We start from the raw sequence: 27,445 nt of genomic DNA, 5'->3' as shown, positions 1-27,445 counted from the left end.
GGGATAAGGCGTAGTTTACCTATGTAATGTGTAAGTATGTGGGATTTAGAGAATTTTTTTCGGAAGTTTTGAAAAATTGTACCTACATACATAAAGTGCAAAGAATACTTATTTTATCATGTACAGTATAAGTCGATATTAGTATAATTTGCTGTCTGAAAGTCAACTAGCTGCCGACGTCGCCGGCTCAGTATAAAGTATTCTCAAGGTGAAAATTAAATATCTTTTGCATGGTATTTGTAAGTCGATCGATAGAATTGTAAATCGACGCTGTATGACATACTCTATAATAAAGGTTGTAACTTATCACTAGATCTACACTATAAAAAGGAACGAATGGTTTATCATGTCAAGAATATTGTTAAGCAAAATCAGTTTGAGTAAATAAATTCAGTCCGGAATAAGCCTAATTGTAAGATAAATTTATTTCGTTCGTTTCATGATTAAAATTAATAAAAAAAAATTGGTTGCGTCGTGTCGAAAAATTCACGCTCGAACAATTTAAAAGAAGAACGTCCTATAATGGGTAATTCCGTTTTTTTTTCTGGCGGACACTTGATTGACTCATTATTAAAAAAAAACATTTGTAAAATAGACTATAAGAATTCATTCTGTGAAAAGAAGAACGGAAATCATTCAATAAAATCATAAACAATTTTAAATTGAAGAACAGACATAACGTATTCTTCCATCTTCAATCCGACGGGAACCCCAGGGCATAGCTAGTTACAAATATTTTTAACGCGTGCCTCCCACGCAATCCCCGACCAATTTCAACCAAATTATTTTGAAGAAGGTGTAAAATCTTTAATTTTGCGCATGTCATAACATTATTACACGCAACTGTTATACTATGTTTTTTTACAATCTTTGATTGATATAAAATTGGTCCAAGATGTATTTACACTAATATGAGAAATAAAAAAAAAGAATAGGACCATCTCTTTCCCATGGATGTTGAAAGGCAACTAAGGGATAGGCTTATAAACTTTGGATTTTTCCTTTAGGCGATGGACTAGCAACCTGTCATTAGGTATTTAATCTCAATTCTATCAGCAAGCCAAACAGCTGAGCGTGGCCTATCGGTCTTTTCCAGACTGTCGGCTCTATCTACCCCGCAAGGGATAAAGACGTGATTAGACGTAAGTATGTAGAAATAAAAAATAACAATGGTATCATAGTTTATTTTAAATAATTACTATTTCTAATTTTTCCTGGACTTAAGGTTTACAAATTGAGAATATCTTTTGCGAACTTTTGTTGGAGTGTGAGGAGAGAGAGGAGACAACAACTTTTAAAATTAGTATGCCGAATGAATTACACTTTCTTCAGTTACTAAACAAAGAGTACCTCAGTAAATAAAATAAATTAAATAGAGTCCAATAAAGATTCTACAGAGAACTTATTTTAGTAACAAGTTTTTTAAAAACTTGTATCGACGAGAAGCACATACGAGAATCATACATATATTGGAAAGTACTAGTGTCTAGACTTTAGACCAGACAATAACTATTCCTATAAATGTTCGTGATCGCAATTATGTGGCGTATATGCTATTATATGCAGAATGTCATGTACCTAAAGGCGAAAATGGTATGTAGCATACTGGCAGGTGGCATGAGACATGTTGAATATAAGTCCAATGTTCAGAATCGGCAAACTGAATCAGTAAACTGAAGCAAACTACGAATAAATTGGATATGTTCTGTTCATACTAATAAAAGCTTGTTTTTCTAGAAGAATGTTCATAAAAGTATGTACACATTTTAATTGTATCTTCAATCTAAAATACTGAACAATTTTTTGAAAATATGTATGTATGAAATTTTTTCGACTTTCCACACAAAAATATTTCATCTTTCGCTACATATTAATTAGGAAATATAAGTAATAAAAAAAATATATATTATATTAACCAAACAACCAAATCATTTGTCTGAGTTCTGAGATGTATAAATGTTACGTGGTCGAAAAAAATCAAAGAAAATGCCAGAAGTTCCCTCAAAAATACCGTAATTTTATTTTTCACTTTGGAAAGAAAATGAACCCGTATTGTAAGATTTCGTCGACAAAAAATCTTTGCTCTTTATTTGTACAGGATTTTCTCTTTTGAAGAATTTTTAATGAACTCTTAGGATTTGTTTCATGTTTGGTAGGGACAAACAAAAAACATTAATTCGGGGAAAGTTATAAAGTACATACCTAATGTTAGTTTACTTAAAAAATATTTTGGAATTTGTACACTATTATATTTTTCCAATTTATAAAAAGTTAGTGCCTACCCCTAGTTATTTCATAAAGTATATGTAGTGGCCACTCACACGTTCAAATCGTCGTCATTTCGTTTTATTTCAAACAAAATCGAAATTGTTTTATACAGGATTATACCTAACCTATATTATGTAAGAGGGTAAAATTGTATAAACACATTTATTTATTTAAAACATATTCATTTTATTATTAAGCAAACATGAGGCAACATTATTGGTATAATACGAATGAATGTAAATTTATAAGGACAAACATCTCGGGCGTCAATACGATACCAAAAGAAGTTGGGATCATGTTTTAGGAAGCGGAGAGAAAATTTATTCGCATTATACTCGTACCGAATGTGAAAACAAGTATTTTAAATAACTGAAAAGCTAAATGCCTCTTTTATGAACGAGGCCCGATACACCAAGTGGTTTGAATTATTGAATAGCTGCGCTTAAAGGTTTTTTATACTTGATCAAAGGCTATATAGAAAATTGATTAAGCATAAATTTATACTTAGGCGTTCCTGAAAAATAAAAATACAAACAGTATTTTTTGGTTCTCTCCTACACTTCTACTTTCCCCTATTTACTTGGCGGTCGGCCCTGCTAAATAGCACTTTCTGACTATGACATTTGAAAAGTAACAAACTATTTGTATGCAACAAAATTTTTATCGGACAAGTGACAAGAATCGACCCAAAAGGAAGACGTACCGTGGCATAACCTTATATTTTTAAGGTAAAAGCATTACACGCCATAGAAAAATTCTCAAAAAAGTTATTTTAGCATAAAAATTTTTTACGCAGTCCAGAAAATTGGTAGTTATAAACGATAAAATGTTAACATGTGATTCGTGAAAGGTATTTAATTTAAGTCACGCAATTACAGTGCCAACAAATGCTAATACATTCTAAGTATTTAGTGATAAGTTCTAGAATATTCGTGGTCAGCAGTGTGGAAAACGGCACCTGGTGACTGAATATCGACCGTCGTTGATTAGGTTTGAAAGAGGCTACGGCAAAAGGTTTTACGTTATTATATGAGTACAGCTTTTGGAAAAAGTACCATAAGGGTTAAATTTTATTTACCTATTTATTTATAAAAAGTATCCAAATTACTAGTTTGAACTTTTATTACACTGTATATACCTATAAATGCACAGTTGTAAGGTAACAGAGATTGGAAGGTATAACAAGTCAAGTCAGGAAAAACATAAATGTTTTAGTTTGTTTGAATTTAATATAAAACTCAAAACGTCATCAAACTTTGACGACATGGACATTGGCTACCAAACTATTGTTGCGACTTAGAAGTTCAAGTTGGCAAAATCTCTTGACGAAGATTTTCTATTAGTGTAGGAGTAAAGCATACCTAAAGAAGAGCTTCTTTTTTGCGCTTTCTCAAAAGCGTCCATAAGTTACCTATAATAACCTAAACGATGGTTTTTTAAACTTCGATGATTATTAAGTTACTAAGCCACACAATATTTTCAAAACTTACCTGTATACTCCATAATGTTTCCCAGACGCCCTGTCACCGCATATGGAGCACAGGTGTTTGGAGCCACTCAGCGGATGGTTCGGAGGGTAGTTCTTGAAGGACGGGGGCGACGTCGCGTCGTCCCGGAGACCGTCCAGCATCGCCGTGTCCGGTTTCATCTCGGGCGGGGACATCGGCGACATGAAAGACGTGTTCTCCAAATTCAGCCCTGAGGACAAGAACACTGAACAATCATTTTTTTGATTACTTCAATGATCCATAGATCTGTCGATGATTAGGTGCAGTTTTATGATCATAACAAGAAAATCTAATCGCCAAGTATGGGAAGTATATGGTTTGACGAGACCAGAAATTTCATTCTCTTATGTCTCTCAACAAAGTGTTTTCCTACTTTCATCCTGAGTTATATCATACAGATTCCTACATTCATATATTCTCTTCATATACTTTATACTGATGCCCAGAAAATTTTAATAAACGAGCTAAAATTAAAACAAAAGGCGACAGATGTACATTTTCAATTTGGCAGACACCTGCCAGTCGTGGTCACCACATCACTTTATCTACAAATTTAATCAATGTGAAAAACTGTTGGTCTATGTAGTTACAGATATGGAACTATTTTCAAATTTGCAACCAATATTTTTTTTTAGGGTTAAATGCAACTTCAAGTTAATGCAGCGAAAAAGAAATAAAAAGTTTGAATGCTCAAAAAAGCAGGCAGACCGGTCCATTAAAAGAGGGGGGGCGTCACAGATAAAAAGCAAATAAACACAAGCAGCCAGCCAGCCACCCTCTCTCGACGACGCCACGTTAGAAAACTTTAGCTTTACTGTTTACAGACAGATGTGTGCCGCCGCTCTTTCTTTCGCCGCGCCGCGCCGTATGGATAGACAAACTACAAATTAGTTTTGTTTACTACTCTCCCAAGGAACGCTAATGGATTGTCCAGATTTTATGGAGACCGCTGCACTGATCTTGATGTAGCGAACATAAAACATACAAAATGAAATAGTAAAAGTTTTCTTAAATTTAGTGAAATATTGTTGTAAAGGCTTTGTTCGTTTATGTCAGCGGTGCGCTAGACAAAAGTGTTACAAGAATAAACACAAAATAAACAATAGATACTTTATTTATTTAGAAACGGGATAGTTCATCTTTTTGGTGTTTGTCCTATCCTGACAAACACCAATAATTAGTTATAATATTGGCAAAACTAATAAATCTTGAGGTAACGTTTATGATGACATATTGAAATACATTTACCAAACACATGCGTTGTCAAAAACTTTATAAATCGACATCAAATCAGCTTATTTTATCAATATGTTCGGTATCATCAATATTATCAGTTGCTTTGTAACGATGAGGAATAAATTTATAGCTAGAGGGGATTTTAAAGATACGATATGCGAATCCCAAATCAAAATTACAAAGTTAAACAGGAAAAGGTTCAAGGTGGGAATAAAACACGTGAAATGATCTCATTCCCAAATAAAATACAATATACGAGACGTTTCCGTTTACAATTTGTGAAGGTGGACATGTGACAGCAATGGGGCCGGCATTTTTAGTTCACAATATTTTGTAAATTATTGTTGTCGCCTTATTAAGTTCACTTGATAACCAAGGGAACTTGGAAATACAGACGTACCAGTAAATAAAAATACCTTAATAAAAAACAGAATAATGGAGAATTTTGCACTCATAATCTCCAGGTTGGTGAGGCACCTCTGCTCATTTTGTAAGGTTATAAAGACATGATTCTTGAGTCATACAACACATTTATGTGAGGGTAAAGTTGCTAGAAAATTATAACCACCTAAATTATATTCGTATCGGCAAAATCACCTATTCACCTTGAAACTTCAAGGTGAGTAGGGTAGGGAAACTGCCTAATTTGATCCTTTGACGGAAACCTACACATGGATTACTAGTTTTTGAACAAAACTTGTATCAAATCAAATTTTACATAGATGGAAACGTTTGCCAAGCGTTGAAAGACGATAAAATAAGCTGAAATTTTAAAATTAAACTTTTCATATACTTGGTGTTTTCGTGAGAAAATTAAAATCAGTAATGGATTGTAAATTAGTTAAAACATAAAACGATGAGGTAGGGCGGCCGACGACTTTATATCAAACAGATGACTCCCTAATGATTAATTAAAAACGAATGCTAATAACATGTTGCTCAAATTTCTAATTAAGAGTAAATTGAGTGTGCGATTCTGGAAATTATATATTTACTAGACAGTAGTAGGTACTCATAATATCAAAAGACAACGTTTCAACATAACACAAGTAATCACGGTTTTCACTGTGGCGAGACGGCATTACATCGTGCAGTTTGAAGTCCCATGTAATTAACAAAGTCGTCGGATATATGTGATTACTTGGTAAGTGTAGTGAATAATCACTGTGGACATACGAGGTACGCTTAGCTTGGTGTGGGTATGGGTAGCCGATGACGCCGAGTTGAAATTTATGACAAATCGTTATTGGAGTCAAATGTATTGGTAAATATTGGTAAATTTATTCTATCATAAAGCCAAATAGCTGAACGTGGCCATTCAGTCTTTTCAAGACTGTTGGCTCAGTCTACCCCGCAAGGGATATAGACGTGACAATATGTATGTATGTATGTATGTTATTGGTAAAACATTTTGTTTAAAAAATCAAACGGCTTGTTTTCCATTTGAGATAAGAAAAATGCAATACTTATGTTGGACAAATGGCTCTCATCTCTCTCATCAAAGTATCCTTAAACTTTTGTTCTCCATGTTTAGTGAAAAGTGACATATTGAAAGAACGGCAATTATATAAAAACCAGCTTTTGTATGCACATATGTTATGTACGAAGGGACTTTTTTCATATTAAATTTATTACCATCCACAACATTTTTATTTTGTCACCAGACTTGATTGCTCTTACCGTCTTTAGTTACCGAACTCAAGGTTTCATCGCCTACGTAGAAAAGTCTAACAAAACATAATTATGTATATGCTTATTTTCATCAAAAACTAAATCTGGCATTTGCATTAAGTTGCAAAATTTATGTTAACAATTTACCTTAAACTGCCTATAAAAGGAGCAAAACATTATTTACATTGCATGTCGAGGGAGCAATCATTGGGGACTAAGCTGGACTGCGTTGGTAGAGGCTGGAGAAAGCCGGCCATGGGCGCCGGGGTAGCCGGAGACGGCTGCTGCGGGCTCGGCGGAGGCGGCCGCGCCCAGTTCATCAGCGCCGTCACCGACATCGTCGGCTTATCTTTCTTCGCCACCGACATGACCATGCACTAACATCCTCACATCACTATCAACCCCATGCACTGCGTTGTACGTCGCAATAACACTATACAAGCACAAATCTACGCGTCAATTTGGCGGCCCGTTGCAACTATCGCACTCTTTTCACGATCAATTTACACAAGTCCATATCAAGATTCTACACGTTAATAATATAGAAATTAATCTAAATTAGCATTAAACAGTACAGTTTGGTACGGTAGGACGCGAGCGAATGGCCATACACAGACAGATATGACACTTAAAAGCGTCACAGTCGCAGCGGTCCGCGCCGGGGACAATACAGACGTCGTTGTGACATTGTGATAGCGATAGATACCCGAAGTGCGATATCGCGATGCAGCTCAGCTCGTCAACAATGCCCCTAAAGTTTCAACACTGATGGTAAACTAGTGACTAATACGCAATTCAATGAGCTCAAACTTGACAAAAAATACGTAGGTAAGTACTGCCGACTTCCGCGCGGTTACTGGCGTGAAGGTCTTACCTGGAGCGCTCAAGGTCCGCATATAACCATACGCGTAAAAGTCTCATTTTATGCCAGAACAGTCCTTATTATTAATTTTTTGTTATTTAGTAAATGAAAGCGAACTAGATGATTATAAATAAAATATTTGCATCTGATGGATTCATCTAAATAATTGAGGTTGTTACTAGTTGGCCTTCGTGATCGCGGAGCGGCTTGTTTCTGTAATTAAGTTTTGCGTCACGCGTGGACCGCGCTCCTCGCTTTAGCCCCTGTCATATAAAAATTCGCTAAGTAGAATTAGTATTTTCATTATTTAGCGATATTTCCTTCTGTAAAGTCGCATGTATGATCACAAATGATCTTTAGACACCAATATATAATAAACTTAATCTTATTTCGTCATGACATTGGCACGCGAATATTGTATGTACCCATTCAACATCTTGTCAATCGATAACGAGAACAAGAGAAGATATTGAATTTAAATCAGGCACGTATATTTGCATATTATTTGGATGATATAAGGTATCTAGTTACGTTTGCGTTCACACTGATTGGGATGTAATTGACTTCAAACGAAGCATCAATTATCTTAGAGCTACGCCACAAAACTCGATGGCGTTTGGATTCAGTTCATAAATGACCGAATTGGTCACTTGCCATATTTTCGGTAGATAGTCACAATCTATAAAAATGGCGAGTTGTTCCAAATGCGGGTATTCAAAGTTTATTTTTAAGTTTCGGTCCCGACTCGAGGACATGTGCGGCCTTGGAGCACATGCGTGTAGGTACTCACACGTGTGATTTAATTCCGAACATCTTTAAGCAAAAAACAATGCTGTATCCGGCTGTGTTCAAATAGCAGTAAATTATATTTTGAATTAATAAATTATCATTTGAAATATCTGTAAGGGAATCCTCTTGGTAAAAGGGTATGAAAATTGTTGGAAAAATTTCGAAACATAAATAGGGTCGAATAAGAAAATTATTAGATTAAGTAGTATACGAGTATATATAATTGGTAAGCCTCGAAAGGGTCGTCCGCATCGCGATTAATCCAATTCATGGTGGATAACAGGAACAGGAAACTAAATTATGAGAGAGTATATCTATAGACAAGTCAGTATAAAATATCTGGGATCATTTTCTCTTCATTATGATTTGTGAAATACTTAATATTAATTGAAGGTTTCTATGATAATAGATAAGGTAGGTACTGAAATCTTTTATATACGTACGTAACTAGCCTACGTAAATATTTTATGTTAACGTCGGGCAGTGGGTGTCAGGTAATTGGGTAACCATAACAATGTTAGCCAAAATTCCAATCCACAAAGGCCAAACAAAGTGCGAACATTTAAGAAATTAAACAACAAAAGGTTTAGTAAAGCAAACGCTCAAAATAGCTAATAATGGAGTAAATATCTTACTTTACGCCGTGGGCGTTCAGATATTATTCACGCTCAATTCAAAAGAAATCATTGAAGCGAGTATTTGTATCCTTATAAGCACAATATAAGGATAGCGACCGATATGATATGAACACATTACACGTAGCTGTCAATCAGGATGTAGGTAATATTCTTGACAAGGGTGGCGATGTAATAGATAGCCTCTCTCCTACACGAGGGTCTTCTCTAGGATTGAGTTTACGGAAGTTCAACACCGGTTGTAAGAACGTAGACGCTTTTATATTATAGCTGCTAATCGATTATAACTCTTGTGTGCAGAAAAGCATTACGTAACGACATACAAATAATGTGCCGAAATTCCATCAGTATCGCACTCTAAAAATGGTATATTGAGCTATTATGATGTTGTTAGGATTGACGGAACACACAATGGGAATCGCCCCAACAATGACTAAGCGAACAGTATACATACTACCGGCAATAAACATGACAAAGGCTAATTATTCACATCAGTTCTATTCCATAAAACTCATGAGAACGAAGAAATATTAGGAGGAATTTGATTTATATAGGTAAGTAGGCAAGGAAGTTCCCAAAAATTTTGACTACAAACTGGTATAAAAACCGCCTATTCTAACGGAGACACATGACTTTAAAACAAACTATACACACGTAAACGAAACGAAAGTAAGTTTCAAATCTTTGGGTAAGTCATAATGAATTAATAAACAAAGATTTTCGTAATTATAAGCAACGCACCTAGCGTGAAGCTGTTCGCAGAATTATCAAAGAATGCTTCTACTTTCATGCACTTTCTTCGAGCGTGCATCCGTGCATGGTTATGTGCAATGTCTGCCCCCCTGCGCCCGCCCCGCTGCCTTCGCGCTGCTATCGATCCGCGACCTTCACTTGACGAGAGCCCGTCAGACACAAATTAAAATTGATATTAACGACGCTTGCGCACCACCACATAAAACTCACTTGTATGTGGGTACTAAACCTAAAGAAAACTCTTTCACTTTGTCATACCAATGATTTAACAGCGTTGAAGGAGCCTTTCTGAGCCGTTAATAACTCTAAACAAGAAGAAAATTTTTCTTCATACTTTTCAATACATTCTAAACCTTGTGTCGTCAACGCGAATCGCGCCTTTTTCACTGGGACCCGAGACAGAGCATTATAGGAGCAAAGTCAAGCGGCTGCCCTAGACTTGACCTGAGAGCGAGTTGTGGTGCGGTGAGTCAGGCGCGGGGGCGGTGCCGCCACGCCAGCCGCCTGCATTCGCCGCGAGATATGGGTAAGCGGAACGCTGAGCGCGCCACGGGGGCCTGCGACCTTGGCGATTCGCTGACGGCTACAGGTGTTTTTTGTTTGTGTACGAGATCAAAACGATGCTGGCTGGGCAAGCTGCCGGCGAGATAGGTAGACCCGAAAATGCGCAACCGGAACTCTGCCCAAAACAATGCCGGTTCGCTTCCAAATCTGGTTTCAGTTCTTTTGTTTTAATGCACCTATAGTTTATACATGTACATAATGGCAATGGTTAGACCAGTGGTACAATATAACTTTTGTTTTTAACCAGTACATTATAGGGTTGATATTTTTGTTAAAACGAAATAGCTAATTATACATTTAAATGAACAAAATCCTTTCACATATTAATAAAACAACGTGACAGACAAAATAATTTAGTAAATGCTTGCATGCATCATCAATCATAAGTGTGTGTGTTATAACGAAATAACCCATATATTAATCCAAAAATCCGATCACAAAGAGTTCACGAAAAGAGAAATACGATTTGGTGAGTATGTACAATGCGGTTATGTAACGCTCAGTGTGCCGGTAAAGACCTTGGCCGTGACCAAGCCAACACTTCCCGCGGCGTGACGCCAATCTTGCGATTAGGTACACGCAATAAGCGATTATATTTTAGTCAAATAAAAATAAGGTAACGAATTATTTTCCTTGCAAAAAGAAAAGTAATGCCCGAATAATTAGGCAGGGTGGTTGTTACCAATGTAGGTACACGCAATAAGCGATTATATTTTAGTCAAATAAAAATAAGGTAACGAATTATTTTCCTTGCAAAAAGAAAAGTAATGCCCGAATAATTAGGCAGGGTAGTTGTTACTAATGTAGGTACAGCGGTTTCTTGTTATACAGTCACTGCGATACCGAACAATAACATTTTACTTTGATAATCATGAAGTAAGGTATGAATTTGGTCACAATAGACTTATCATCATAGGAAGACTAAACCAATGGAGGTGATGATAATGTAAGTCATGTAGGTATGTCGTTTCAAATTTATAACAGATAAAACAAACCTATAACAACTGAAGGGAAAAAACCGAATAAGCCAACTATAGAAATATCTCAAGAATGAAAGGTTTAGTAAGTGGTAAAATCGTGCTGCCATTGGAGAATTTTTGTATATTCGAAATGGTTTCTCACCTACAATACCTTTTATGTGTACACATTTTACGCACAAAGAGATTAGAATAGGAGGAACAGTTCTATGACAGTGGTTTTAGAACCATTACTTTTGAATCAAAAATAACATAATTCATACAGAGGAAAAAAATTGTGTTAGCAAATTCAAGATTGTTTAAAAGAGGACGGGCGAGGAAACGAGTTAATGCAAATCCACATTAACAAAAAAGCAACATATTAGTATTCTCAAAGTGTGTTAGCATGAGGGCGGCAATGAATTCTAATAAACCAGAAGGCCTTGACAATGATACAATCGTCTTGAGTAACCGCTCTATAAAATAATAAGGTTTTTACTTAGCAAATTGTAGCATTCATTAATTGTTGTGGTGTTTGGTTTAGTAAGTTTTGATATTTAATGCGGTCAATTTTTGAGGAACATAGTAATATTTTCTCTATTTTACTGTGTTTATGTGTGTTAAATCTTTTTAAAGGTTTATTCCACTTTCAACAGTTTTGTGTCCTGAAATCACCTGGGTGATCAAAATCAACAAGATTTGATTCCACATTTTTTTTATTTCCTGTAATCACCTGACGGCAAACACCTGGGAGATCAAAATCCACAAGATTTAAAATATATTTGCATCCAATAAGTAATTGGCATGATGAAAAGAATTTAAGAATGTAAATGTAAATATTACCAAAGATAAAAACACTAAAAGGCCTAGCACTAAACAAAGTAGTTTGGAATAATTAAGCAGCAAAATTAGCAATGCTGAAGAAAAAAATGCGTATTAGGGTGTTAGATGGTCTAGGTAACCAAACCAAGGTTATCTGCAAAGGCACTGCGCACATAGTTGTCAAAATAACAATATAACCTGAATGCAAATGCATCATTAAAGATATAACAAAGGTAGGCTTATATTTACTTTTCACGCTGTCTTAAGGTGATGTGCACCAGCAAAAAAAAGATCTTCATATTATAAATTGACTGGCTAATAAAGCTGTTGCATCACTTGCTGTCTTAATACTCAACAGTTATAATTTAACAAGAAAGAAATTCGCATTGAATTTCTCAAGAATCAAATCGCTAAATTTCGCTCTCATTATCAAATACACTGCTTTGTAAGTGACGATGAAAACATCTTGGGTTTTATCAGAACACGTTCTATAACGCTTAGCGATTTAGAAAGATATAGATGTTCTTGGTAAGGAAGACTAAAAATTTGATGCATTACATTCAAATGGAAATGTAACTACTAGAGCGATAGAGGCCAGATAAATGTATTCAAAACACCTAGAGTCAATACACTTGCAACCTTGCAATGCTCTTTACGACTCGTGTCAGATAAAGACATAAGGGCATTAAAACATTACAATTTTATATGCACACCGGTGCAAAATTGCAGAATTATGATATCTTTTTGATTCCCAACATTTACCAACAATATTACGACATGCGACGCAACTTCAAAACAATATACATGCAGAGTACATTTAATTCTTTTGTAACGAAATTTTACTGCTGCTGAATAATCAAATGAATCTATTATGCATGTATATACTATATCAGCATTGAAAATTGCGATTTTAAGAAAATTGCGCTTTGATACTTATGGTAGTTATTATCAATATGCATAAGAATTATATAAATGTATAACTATAATTTAAATAGAAATACATATTTTGCATTTAAATGGTGTCGCGAAGAGAACATATTTATAACTTTTTAACAACTTTATATCTTTAGCAAGATTCTTTGATTAAATTTAATCCTACCTACAAATATTCAATAAAATCGTTTAGTTTAAAATGAAGTGCGACTTAAGAGGATGATCTGTCCCAATTTTTACGCATTGCGTATTCTGGAACGTTAACTCAATACAATCCTGATGATACCCGACCTATTCAATCCGATTATTGTGACTTAAACAGAATGCAAAAATAAATAACCTAATATCCAGTTGTTGTTCCAATAATGTTAACATATTATTAAAATTTGAAAAAATAGCATATTTTTAGGACTCCGAAAGTATACGAAACGAGCTAGGATAAACTTCAGTTTTAAAGTTGTCAGGAATGCCATGACAACCCTGAGCCTGAACAGTCGAGTGCAAATATGCATCACAATCACAAGTGGCGCTGTTGCATAGGGGCCGCCGTAGTTGACGTCACTCATCAAAGGTTACTATCAAATTACAGTTGAAATGTGTTGAAAGCCGGTTGCGGATCGTGCATCGATTTTCAGAGTCGCGTCGCGTTCGGCGCGAACTCGCGGCCGGTGCGGGTGGCGTCGGTGCTCTGACTGGCGCGGCGCGTCCGGCGTCCCCGCTCGTGCCCCGCGCCACCGTTTGTTTTGCTGTATTTTCGTTGTTAATCATTCTCCTTGACCTTGTGCGACGTCGAGTGGTCCACTGCACACGACTGCGCACCCCTCACCCTGCAACCCGCCCGCGATGCCTGTCGCCGCCGCATCACACGTGCTGGTCCTTCGAGCCGGATGCATTGTATCAACTCCGGTTTCTGCTTGTTGGATTTGTCACTTTAAATCAACAGATGTAATTCAACTTTCACTCATTCTTAATTCCTCAACTTTTAAAGACCACGTATAGTCTTTCGATGGATAAGAGTGGGCAAAGTATCGCATGTAAAGTACTGTGGTAGTGGACTCATTTGTTGTGATTCTTTTTATTCATCAAGATTTAAATTTAAGGTATCAGCCAAATTAATCACATCATGAAGTCTTATCTTATTATGAAGGACATCGATCAGCGGAAACATTGATGTCAGCATTAGTATCCATCGTACAAAGGATCTACGGAGTATAAGAACTCGTACCAATGCCAGAGGGACGCTCATTATTTTAGTTAGTTTTTCTTCATTAATTTAGGTACATTTTACATCTTACTCACACGTATGCTTTCTACTGCTATTTTAAAAAGGAGAATTTCCGCTATTTACATTAATGACGGAAATTTGGCCCCTATTCAATAAGCTTTGTATCTGTCTAAGAATTTAATCAACAGTGCAGGTGCCGCGATTTCATATACATATATAGTGTATATGTATGTATAATATAGACCTTTTTAATCATCCAACTAGGTTTTTCAACTCGGGAGGAAAATATCTGAAATCTCAGAGATTATCAGTTTTCTGCCGCTTAGCAGACGAGGCGGACAGTGGCAAATTTATTAACAACAAAGTTTCAAATAACGAAGTAGGGACATCTTTTTGCACACCCCGCAATTACAAATTTGTGCGTTTAAAAAAATATTAAAAACGACTAATTGAATTGAATGGATTTCTAAAGAGCGCCCTTAGCGAATAATTCAACCTACATGATTCGGATACGTACTAACTAGCTACCGCTCGCGACTGCGCTCACAGGTAAATAGAATCACCCAAAACCGTTGTCTTTTTTCGTCGCATTTATACCTAATAGGTACTAGAGTTTTACAATAAGAATATGTGAAAATGTAAACCTCCCTTATATGTGCAGTGCAGCCTCAGGTAAGTACAGTTGCCTCGAAATTAAATACTGTCTTGGGACATGAGGCGCCATCTAGTAATAATCCGTGGAACAAAAATGAGCTTTTGTATTGGTTTACTTTTTGAGGTTCTGGGTTGTGTCAGAAGTCAAAATGAAAAACAAACTAATGAAATGATATTTTTCTAATGAATGAAATGGTAGTTTTACCTTGCATTTGACAAATGAAAATTTTATTAAAAATCATGCTTATATATCTTACTAGCAACCCACCCAACCAAGCCCAGCTTGACGGCCTCTGTGGCTCAGCGGTAGTACGCTTGTCTGTGACACCGGAGGTCCCGGGTTCGAATCCCGGTCAAGGCATGATGAGAAAAGAACTTTTTCTGATTGTCCTGGGTCTTGGATGTTTATCTATATAAGTATTTATTATAAAATATAGTATCGTTGAGTTAGTATCTCGTAACACAAGTTTCGAACTTACTTCGAGGCTAACTCAATCAGTGTAATTTGTCCAAAAAAAAAAAAAAAAAAAAAAAAAAAAAAAAAAAAAAAAAAAAAAAAAAAATTTACATATAATCACGTCTATATCTCTTGAGGGGTAGACAGAATCAACAGCCTATCCCTTAGATGCCTTTTACGACATCCATAGGAACAAGATTGAGTGGTCCTATTAGTTTTCAATTAATATATTTAAACTTCCCTCAGAATACCTCCTTTCAACATTTCAAACAACAACAAATACCTATAGTAGTATAGTCATATGTGGAGAATATATACATTACATTTGTTTTTGTAATTAAATAATTTAATAAGTAATAAATAAATTTTTAATTTTATATATAGTGTATATATTGTTAGTACCCTATGTCCTCCTCTGAAGTCCACGCCACACATATAAAAGACAGACAAACAAACACATACATACATATAATCACATCTATATCCCTTGCGGGGTAGACGGAATCAACGGTTTTGAAAAGACTGAAAGGCCATGGTCAGCTGTATGGCTTTATGATGGACAAACACTTTTTCATATTTATTATACCTACACATAAGTATGGATAATAAACAGTCCACCCTATTGGAGAATTGTTTTTTACAAGTTATTTATGTTCTCTGTCAATATTTGCTGTTCATGTTAGTATGTATAGTCCATTTCTATAGATACTGAAATTAAGATAAACAATCTTGATACATATTTTTGTTGGAAAATACATTTTAAGTGAGTTTATAGCCATGAGAAGAATAAGCAAAATTAAATAACAGGTGCCATGTGCCAAAAAATAAAAAACCACTTCATCTCTTTCCCGTGGATGTTGTAAAAGGCGCCTTAGATATAGCTTATAAACTTAAGATTCTTCTTATGGGCTAGCAACCTGTCACTAATTGGATTTCAACTCTATCATTAAGCCAAATAGTTGAATGAGGCCTATCAGTCCTTTCAAGACTGTAGGCTGTCTATCCTGCAAGGGATTAATACCCGATTATATGTATGTTTGTATGTAAATAACAGATGTCCTAATGAATAACTTCTGGTGCTCCCAAACATAGTTTTCTTAATAATCTATTATGACATGAATGTTAAGATTTATTGTCTGTTTTTAGTACCTAAATAAATTGACTTAATATGTATATTCACAAAGATAACTAAATTAAGAATATTCAACATTAATAATAACAAAATTCGCCAATGAACCAATTTAAAAGAATGATTAAATATTTTGATTTATAAATTCCATCTATAGCATTACAATGAGATGTCATCCCTTAGGAAACATTACTATCCTTATTGTATGTTTAATTGATGATATTATTTACACAATGATCTAACACTACACAACAGCAAAAGATAATTAGTTTAAAAGCTTAGTTTTAAAACTTGTGAAACGGAATTTAAAAAGTTGATTGGACTGGACATCAATTCATATAGTATATGAATGCATAATAGTAACTAACAGTGGTTTGTCTTGTTTAGGGATAAAAGTTTCATTAACACTATCACATACAACATTAAACTATGTGTGAAAAGCACTAATTCAATTAATATAGGATAGATAATCTGGTGGTGGTCTGATATATAATCGTGTAGGTAACTTACCTGATTCTCTCGAGGGCTCCATCCTCTGCAATATTTTCTTAGAGATTTCAATGGTTTACTACTTTCATAAATTAGTAGGTAGTACAGTCGCAAAGATGAACCTGTCAGTAACAAGGTCGATGAACTAAATATACCTATACAACAAGAAATACACTGGTTTGTAGTTGCTAAGCTATGCTATAATAATATGAAGCACACTAATATATTGGTTGTGTTGACGATAAATGCAATTAAATCTCAATATATAAATAAATTCTTTGGAAGATTTTCTTATAAATCATCTTCCAAAAATTACAATCGCACAAGATGACATTTATCAACTAGCCTAGCGTCACGTCATAGTAGTTTCGTTCAAAAATTGAGGAAAATTCGATCAGAAATTATATAGGGCTCTGCTCTACTCGTCTCAAACCAAGGGCTCGTCCACAACTCTCCAAGATTAGCATAGAAAATATTTGTATTTTTGTTAAGAATTTTAACATAAAAATGAATGAAAATTTAGCAAATGGGAATAAACGCAAGCATTTTTCCTGATGGTTCGCCCGGGATGTATAATACAATTTAAAATCATATAACGCGAAAGTTAAATAGTATCTGACGAAAGGGGTATAGGCAATTTTGTATGGAATTGCATTAAGTAGTCCCGGTTATATACTCGCCTTTCTTACTCTGACTATGATCCAGGATTGAGTAAGTCTGGTTTTTACACTTGGCGACTCCCATCGTCCAAAATCTTTACAGGGAACCTAAGCCCTATTGGATTTTGGTTATACATCCAGTTGCTTGAGTTTCCAGATTTCCTTGCGATTTTTCCCTAACTGTTAGAGAATTTTTTTAGCATACATACATACATAAAATCACGTCTATATCTCTTGCGGGGTAGACAGATCCAACAGTCTTGAAAAGACTAATTGGCCTCGTTCAGCTGTGTGGCGTAATATTAGAATTGAGATTCAAATAGTGACAGGTTGCTAGCTCATCGCCTAAAAGAAGAATCCCAAGTTTATAAGCCTGTCCCTTAGTCGTCTTTTACAACATCCATGGGAACGAGATGGAGAGGTCCTTTTCTTTTTTCAATTGTTAGCACAGAACCTATTGTACGAGTATATTAATGAATTAATTAATAAGTTACAGTTACACATGAAATCACTTAGTATTGGAAGAAGTAGATAGAGTCTTAGGATAAATTACTCCCACCTGTGAAGACTCGTGAGTTTTGACAAGCTTTGAATTTTGGCAAGCTGGCCACTCACATATCATAATTTTATAGTTTTAGGGCTCACTTGAAGTCTTCCTTTTATAAAGAAGTAAAAAAAGATTCAATTTCAATAAATTCGAAGTAAAAAAATCTTTTTACTACGCTTTTTTTTAACCTATATTCATATAGGAAATCTATTACGCTTACGCCCGTACAGTTATGACTTGTGAGTCTTAACTTTGACAAGCTGGCCACGCCTTGATCACATTTCTATATCACATAGATCTGTGGCAGGCAACGGCAACTCTAGAAAAATGTTAAAAAAATGTTTTTCATAATTACATAAATGCATTTAGTTACTCTATATCCCTTATGGTATAGACAGAGCCTATCCAGAGCCGGTCCCGAAAAGAATGAAAGGCTACGTTCATGACGTATAGCATTAAGATTCATATAGTGGAAGGTTGTTAGCCTACAAGAATAATGAAGATTTTATAGACCTATCCCTTAGTTGCCTTTTACGAAAATCTACGGTAAAGTCGGTACAGATATGGATTGGTACTATTTTAAAGTGCCGGAAACCGGAAACCACACGGTATTTAAAAAAGGGTACAATTTAAGGGCTCACCAAAATAGCTTTTGTTTTCCAAATTTTAGTACCCAGTAAAATAAATTAACTCCATATAAATTAAAATCAATCTATACTTAGTTTCCCAAAGTAAAACGTATTAAGCTTCAAAATAAGTATACACACGTCAGAATAATCGTACGTTGTGTACAAATATTCTTTTTGATTGCCAAAATGGATAAATGCTCACCAAATATTGTTTCACTAAAACAGTAACATTGATACCAAAATGTACAGTTCAAATTTGCTTTATTGTAATCAAATTATGTAACCAAAATCCAAAATATATTATGGTCAAGCTAAGATTACGTAATATAAACGTAATTTATACGTAAAATATAAAGTGCCATTGATTATTTTTAAGTACAAATTAATCTTATAAGATAAGATTGTATAAGACTGTAATTATTGTGTTCCTTTTGAAGTGCCATTGATTATTCTTAAATTAATCTTATGAACACTTTAATAAAATTTCTGTTTTAATTTAGATTTTTTATTTCCTCATCTACCAATGGTTTGTTTCATTGTATACCTTAGTCATTATCTGGTAGGCGTTTAAACACAAGCCATTATAATGTATGTATGGTAAGGGTAAGTAGGTACATCGCGTACGATTTTAACCTGTAGTTTTTTGTCGAGTATCTTCCCTTTACCGTTCGACCCGATGACTTAATGATGCGTGATGGAAACAAATATGCATATTGGATTATTCAATACATTTGCTTGATGATGATGCTTCCATGTTGCTGCTGCTGGTAGCGAAGAAAAATCATAGCGTGCGGCAGCTACTTCTATAAACTTGGGATTTTTCTTTTTGGTAATGGACTAACCCGTCTCATTCTAATCTCAACTAGGCGGTCAGGCCAACGATTCTGGTTTAAAATCCCGCGGGAATCTTAGTAAGTATGGGTATGAACTTTGCAGTAAATACTTTGATATTATTAAGCCGTGTGATTCCCGGCCTTTAGAATAGGACTACTCCATATTATTACCATGGTTGTCGTAAAAGGTGACTAAGGAATAGGCTAATCAACTTGGTTGGTGTTCTACTTGTAGGCGGTGGGATAGGACAACCTGTTACTATTTGAATGTACCTACCTATCTCTACATAGTGTTTTATAAAGTTAATAAGTACCAAGTTAATAAGTGGTCGAGATGACGCGAGAGAAATGTAGACCATGTAAATCGCAATTATCTATTGTTTCGAATTCCCTGCGTGATACAGTTCAGATGAGAAAATCAACCGCCATAGTAGGTATGCAGTATCAGTTGATCTGAAAGTCTGAAACCCACTCGATACGGGAAGTAGTTAAGATAGGTACATAGGGATGTACCTATGTACTTATGAGTATTCTACCTAGAGGAAGCATAAAGTAGAGGCACATGATACCCTACCTACTTAGGTACTTTAATATATTAATCTTGATAACCCTGTAAAGAGCACGACACGATCTGTTCATAAGTATTTGAGGTCAAACAAAGCTGGCATTGATTACCTTGATAAAAATCATGAAATAAGCTGTGTTTCAAGAGATATTTTTTAATCAAGGGGTGTTACAGGGCCGGATTGTGGAGGATATCGCGAGAGGGGACTAAAAGTGTCACTCTGAAGAAAATGGTTGATATTGCACAATGCACCTACTTACCTAATTTGTCATTACATATTATTACGTGTTTTTGAGTTAAAAAGAATTAGATTGAACAAAAAATGTTAACTAGATAATCTTGAGATTTCGATATTATATCATTGAAATCGGTCCAATGTACAAGGTCACATGTTTTTGCGGTCATCTCTTTTTTAAATCTAAGTAAGTACCTCGCAAAACAACTGGTACGTATCGGTGAGAGGCCAGTTTCCCTGACGCTGTGAATGATTGCCCGTATAAACCAAGCCTTTCGCTGTCTCTGAATTTCGTTGATACCTCTACAACCTCTATGGTTTACCGAAGAGATTGAGGACAGTTAACGTTTGAACAGCCTGTTTATGAACAGCCTCAGTTTCTACTGCACTAAACAAAGCAAAAAGATAATGCACCTTAGTATTATTAGCACAGCAAGCTGAGTAATAAGTGGGTATCTATTTATGGTGCACTTTCGCCATTCCCAACTTTGTCCCCTTTCGGTAATAAATGGGAATTTTAAAATAATAATATCACATATTTTTCACCTGGGGTAATAAATGGCATTTTCACGGAAACATCCCAGCCCATATTACTTTGCCACTTACAATCCAACAAATAATGATTAACTTTTAATTTAGGGCATATAGGAAAACACTGTAATGATATTTTAACCTGACCTTTAATAAATAAGTAGTCAACAATTATTAATCCAAATAATAAATATGAAAATATTGTCAGTTAGGAAGACATGTTTTCAACAATTCCAAGAATTTTGTTTTTAATTTATGTCTGTTAAATATTCATGATAAGGTTTAAAAAACGTTACTGCTACGTATAACCTACCTAAGCACTGAATCAAGTTAACACAATAGAAATTATTATATGTGTAAGTAGTATACAATTTTGTTGTACCAATGAACAATGAAATTTATTTGAAGTTAATAACAAACCAAATATTCCAAATACCTACCTACCTGAATATTAAGAAAAAACTTAAAATCAGTTACAACTGTGAGTGGGAAGAGCCAGAGATATCTACCTGTACATATTTCATTTGAGATTATAACGATAGTTTCTTTCATCAAGTTATTATCCATTTGTCATGTACAGGGTGCTTCTTAGAAATGTATATTATGTTCATATTGTAGAAGTATCTAAGGTGTGGTATACTTCTTTTGTTTGTGGCTCACTGTACTAGCGATAAAGATATAAACACTGTGATAACATTATGAATTTAGCTTGCTATGGTTTGTTTTAACAAAGTATAACAGAGTATTGCTAATATTAAGGTTCTGTATACATATAAATGCTTTTCTTATTTATAATTAATAAAAAATGGTGGTCGTGTGAAACTATTAAAATAATTATCTTTCTGGATCATTGAATGATTGGCACTAGATGATAAATATAAGTATAAAAAACACCACATTTTGGAATGTCATACTGACCAGTCTTTAATTCTACTATTTCATAATATATTATCTGATCTGATAAACTTTCAAGTAGGTTTAATCAGAAAAGCCACTTTACACATAATGAAGATAACATGAGTATCACTCAATAGGTATGTGTGTCAGTTTAAATTAACAACTGCATAATATCTATACCTCGTTCTGATAAGTGACCGATAAACTTTCCCACCAGAAATTAATAAACAATATCACAAGTTCACAACATACAAATTTTATAATCAATCACGCTTGTTTTATCTTTAATGTAACTGGAATGCATTAAGTACCCATTAAAAAAGTTGTAAAATATGAACCTAACTTAATCTTATATGTCAAATTGTAATAGACCACAAACAGATTGTACCAAGGTGAGGCGAAGTGACCTCTGCAATAATAAAACTTGAAACATGTCACACTTGAATAAACACTGTCTAATATATGTGTATGAGTAGGATTAACATTATCACAGCTATGTTACAAAGTTATTTTTAACAATTTCATCAACAATCACCAAAATATTAAAGGCACTTCCACAATCATGAATAACCATAAATTATCTTTATCATTAATTAGTTTCATTGATATATGTATATGCAATTATTTAATAAATATTAAAAGTATAATCCTCACAAGCAGACTTCATTTAACCTTTAAATGACCTACAAGTACAAAACCAGTCTGTAAACAATAGGCATAAAATGGAATGAATTGATGTAAAAAGCATTTAAAAGTGATTTCAGTATTATTCTTATTCTTAAATTACAACAGAATATCACCATTATAAAACAAACCTCCACCATAAAAAAATGTGATGAAAGAAATTAAGATTTTTCCACTGTTGCTGGTTTTTTCCACTTATAAGAACCAGAGTATTTGAAATCATAGCTAGACAGCCTCTCATCCGCCTCTTGAGGTCCCCGTGACCCATACACATAGGGGAGGGGTTTAATATGCTGCTCTTCAAGCTTTTTAAGAACAGGAGTGAAGATCCTCCAAGCCTCCTTCAATTCATCATTTCGTACAAAATGCATCTGAGTTCCAGTGAAAACATCTAATATCAATCTCTCATATGCATCAGGAACATCAGCACCACTATAACGCATGCTGTATGTCAAGTCCAATTCTGTCTCCACCAAGTCAAACTTCATACCTGGAGATTTGCTCATGAATTTCAAATATAAAGCTTCTCCTGGTTGCACTCTAATAACCAGCTCATTTCTCTTTGCATGACCATCAAAAATATCACCTGGAACATCTCTGAACTGTACTCTTACTTCAGCTTTCCTTTCATTTAGAGCCTTGCCACAGCGCAACACAAAGGGTACTCCTTGCCATCTAGCATTATTGATATGTAGTGCTGCCAAAGCATATGTCGGTGTCACAGACCCTTCAGGCACAGTAGGGTCATCAAGATACCCAAGAGTCTCTTCACCTTTACCATCAGGATTACCTACATATTGGCCAATCAAAATATCATCAAGCTCTATAGGTCGTATATGCCTTAGGACTTTAACTTTCTCATCTCTAATGTCATTTGGATTCAAAGACACTGGTTTTTCCATGGCCACCAATGAAAGGATTTGTAGAAGATGATTTTGCATTACATCACGAATAATACCAAAGTCATCAAAGTACCCTCCTCTGCCTTCTGTACCAAACGGTTCCTTAAAAGAAATCAAGACAGATGCAATATTTTCTCTATTCCAGGAGGGATTGAATATCTGATTAGCAAATCTTATTGTCATAAGATTTTGAACCATTTCTTTCCCCAAGTAATGGTCAATTCTGTAAAGTTGCTCTTCTTTAAAAAGGCCAGCTAAGTGATTGCTCAGCTTATTAGAACTCTCGTCATCTCTGCCAAAAGGTTTCTCAATAATTACCCTTGTGAAGCCCTTTATAGATATACAAGCATTTTTAATATTTACAGTGACATCTTCAAAGACAGTAGGAGGAACAGCAAGGTAGAAAATTCGATTTGCTACTGGTCCTTTTTCATATTTTGTGATAGACTGATTAAGGAGTTCATAGTCAATTCTCTTATCATATGATCCTGCAATATAATCATTGTTTGCCCAGAATTTTTCATATTTTTCTTCATCACCTGGGCGTACTTTTATATACTTGTTGCATTTTTCCTTCACTTCCTCTATTGTCTGTTTTGTACGAGCATAACCAACAAATTTAGTTTTTTCAGGGAGCAGATTATCTCGATATAAGTACCAAATTGTTGGATAAATTTTCTTCCTAGCGAGGTCCCCTGATGCGCCCAATAAGATAAAAGTATGGGGATAGTTGAAATCTGTTTTATTTTCCATTATATATTGACTATGACAAATAATACCACTTATTGCCTGCTTTAGTTAAAGCCAAATTCAATGAGTCGCGCTAAATACAGTTTTTCTTTATTCACTTCTTGTTGGAAACTTCAATTCACTTTCTAATTTACAAAATATTCACGATCATACTTATAAAGGTCTAAAACTACAAACCAAGTGCTATTATAAAATAAACTAATTCACTCAATACAAGTGGATATAAACTTATAAACTCTCACATAAGTTTGTTTCCTATAATTAAAAGCCCCCGCAACGGTGAGTGATGTGATTGGACAATTCCTAAATTGTCTTCAATTACTATTGGGAGTTATTAATTTCAAATATTTTGCATCAATCGCAGCCAAAAGCGGTCTTACGAAGAGTTAAAGAAATGGCCAACGAGAACTTGAGCTTTATTGACGGATTTGACATTTAATTGACATTGAAAAACTTTTTTAAAGGCTTGTGTTTAAACGCCTACCAGAAATGCACCTATATTACTTCCAATAAATTCGAAGTGCCTGCCATAACGGATAAATGCTCACCAAATTGTGTATCACAAAATATTCTAGAAATAAAGCTATTTTGCTTTTTATTACATTCTATAAAAATAAATACACACCTTTAAAGTCAATTTGAGTCCAAATTTTGTAAATTATCGCTAAGGAGATGTTACCAATATTTTATTTTATTACTTTCATTTTAGTTATCTATGCTGAGGGAAAAAATTACAGTCAACCGCAAATATTTTTTTCATACCAAATATAATATTGATTACACCAAACACAAGTTACATAATTAATGCATTATGCATTTAATTATGTATTTTTATGCAGTTACATAATTACTTTGTTGTCAATTATTGCAACACATAATGACTAAGGTATACAATGAAACAAACCATTGGTAGATGAGGAAATAAAAAATCTAAATTAAAACAGAAATTTTATTAAAGTGTTCATAAGATTAATTTAAGAATAATCAATGGCACTTCAAAAGGAACACAATAATTACAGTCTTATACAATCTTATCTTATAAGATTAATTTGTACTTAAAAATAATCAATGGCACTTTATATTTTACGTATAAATTACGTTTATATTACGTAATCTTAGCTTGACCATAATATATTTTGGATTTTGGTTACATAATTTGATTACAATAAAGCAAATTTGAACTGTACATTTTGGTATCAATGTTACTGTTTTAGTGAAACAATATTTGGTGAGCATTTATCCATTTTGGCAATCAAAAAGAATATTTGTACACAACGTACGATTATTCTGACGTGTGTATACTTATTTTGAAGCTTAATACGTTTTACTTTGGGAAACTAAGTATAGATTGATTTTAATTTATATGGAGTTAATTTATTTTACTGGGTACTAAAATTTGGAAAACAAAAGCTATTTTGGTGAGCCCTTAAATTGTACCCCATTATAATCACGTCTGTAACCCTTGCGGGGTAAAAAGACCTTTCTTCTTCCTCTTGTCTTTAGTTCCGGGTGCATCCTCACCACTCTGGAGAAAAGCCCGGGTATGCCTTTGACTATGGATCCTGGATTGAGTGAGTCAGGTTTTTACACAAAGCGATTCCCTCCTGACCTCCTTAACATTTGCAGGAGCACCTAACCTGTATTGGATCGATCATGGTTACACATCCAATTGCCTGAATGTGCAGGTTTCCTCACAATAATTTACCCTCGCCGTAAGAGCATCGGTTACTATTCAAACTAATGTACTTATATTACTTCGAAAATACTTAGTAATTGGCACATGGCCGAGTCGGATTTGAACCGGGCACCACCGATTCGATCACCGACGCTCCACTTTCACCGCAAAGTCTCGAAAAGACTGAAATGCCACGATCAGCTGTATGGCTTAGTGATGAAATTGAGACTCAAATAATGACAGGTTGATAGCCCATCGCCTGCAAGACGAATCTCAAGATTATTAGCCTTTCCCTTAGTCGCCTTTTACGACATCCATGGGAAAGATGTGGTACACGTTTGATAAGGTAGGACCCACTGTACCTTCTTAGGTTAAGTACTTACGCTAATGGATGCTTTTACGAGGAGGAAAAATAAAGCTAGGAAACCTCAGCACTGCATTAAGGTAACCAAATGATGGGCGAGGTTCCACTGCAAAACTGCACTTGCGGAGGTCAGACTGTCGCTTTGTGTAAAAATCTGACTCACCTACCCAATCATCCTGTAAGTCTGGGTTTATGTTTATAAAAACGTGATCATAGCATAGGCAGTAATAAAACTTGTGAGTAAAAGACAATTCCTTTTAGTAAAACCAAAGAGCATAGCCAAAAGTATGTGGGCTACTAGTAGGTACCTATCGCTAGTTCGGCAACACCGATGGAAAAAATTTGCCCTTTCTCGTAAATGTACCTAATTAAAGTAGTATACCTAAATACATATTATATATATATAGGGCTCATGTTTTCAAATCTGTGATATGGCTACATTACATCATTTTATTAAAAAGTTAATGGATGATTAAGTTTTATTCATATCATTGCCAATGTACACTCTACGAAAATAACGAAGTATAAACAATCAAAACGTAACTAAATTAATGCCGGTGTTGCAATATTGTATAAAATTTCCCAATATAGTAGTTTTGTGCTTGCACATATATATAGACTTGTACCGATATTATTATTTACCCAGTTAGGAATTTTGGTTATAAATTCTTACTGTTATCAAAGTGCCTACGCAGCTCTACACAACGTCGCGTTTCGTTGTGTCTGATCATGTCTTAAAAAAGGGAGATGTTAGAAGTACTTATAATCGACGAATATGCATGAACAGAGTAATCCGAGTGGAGGACGCGGAAGAAGTCTGTAAGGATCGTAGCAAGTGGAAATCCATAGTTTCTGCCTACCGCAATGAGAGACAGGCGTGATGGTATGTATGTACAAACAACTTGATGTTTGGGTTCCCGCCAAAATACCTTGCAGAGATATTGTCGATCACTGTTGACACCGTCGTTTAGCCCATGCTGAACAATATTATCCATTAGCGTTTTGCCAAAAGGTAGACAGAGACAGTAGTCTTGAAAATATTAAAATTTCAATTCACAATTTTTTTATTTGTTCTGTGATTAGAACTAGAACTAGAGGTGCCTTACGAATTTCGAATCAAGCATTTATGATGAAAAAGATAAAATATCATCATCACTTTCAATTCCAAACTGATAACAATTATTTTATGCGAAAATTTTAAAAGACGACTAATTAAATGTAGA

At 34.7% G+C, this 27,445-nt stretch overlaps 2 protein-coding genes across 8 annotated transcripts in view; both read right to left on the bottom strand.

Moving 5' to 3' along the window:
* LOC106143110 (protein ultraspiracle homolog) overlaps window positions 1–17,302 on the bottom strand; it is a 37,991-nt gene extending 20,689 nt beyond the window's left edge. The window contains exons 1-3 of one of the 7 annotated variants that reach the window (XM_013345098.2): window positions 13,585–13,736; window positions 6,868–7,116; window positions 3,759–3,981 (exon numbers count right to left, since the gene is read on the bottom strand). In XM_013345098.2, the coding sequence (XP_013200552.1) occupies window positions 3,759–3,981; window positions 6,868–7,057 (413 nt within the window). In that variant the 5' untranslated portion in view covers window positions 7,058–7,116; window positions 13,585–13,736. Of the gene's footprint in view, window positions 1–3,758; window positions 3,982–6,867; window positions 7,383–13,584; window positions 13,737–16,972 lie in introns of those variants that run through there. The other 6 variants (XM_013345103.2, XM_013345104.2, XM_013345096.2 and 3 more) reach the window with 6 other exon arrangements.
* A 3,778-nt stretch (window positions 17,303–21,080) lies between these two features.
* On the bottom strand, window positions 21,081–24,559 carry LOC106143082 (glucose-6-phosphate 1-dehydrogenase). The gene has a single exon (XM_013345054.2). The coding sequence runs from the start codon at window positions 24,184–24,186 to the stop codon at window positions 22,693–22,695; it is 1,494 nt and encodes a 497-aa protein (XP_013200508.1). The 5' UTR covers window positions 24,187–24,559; the 3' UTR covers window positions 21,081–22,692.
* Window positions 24,560–27,445: the final 2,886 nt, after the last annotated feature.

Source organism: Amyelois transitella, chromosome 2, assembly GCF_032362555.1.
Source record: "Amyelois transitella isolate CPQ chromosome 2, ilAmyTran1.1, whole genome shotgun sequence".
Lineage (NCBI taxonomy): Eukaryota > Metazoa > Arthropoda > Insecta > Lepidoptera > Pyralidae > Amyelois > Amyelois transitella.
Note: the sequence above shows the minus strand (reverse complement) of the source record. Positions and strands in the feature narration are given on the sequence as shown.

Bases quoted from the DNA above. Each gene is read 5' to 3' on its own strand.
- LOC106143082 (XM_013345054.2), bottom strand. From the start codon at position 24,186: ATGGAAAATAAAACAGATTTCAACTATCCCCATACTTTTATCTTATTG.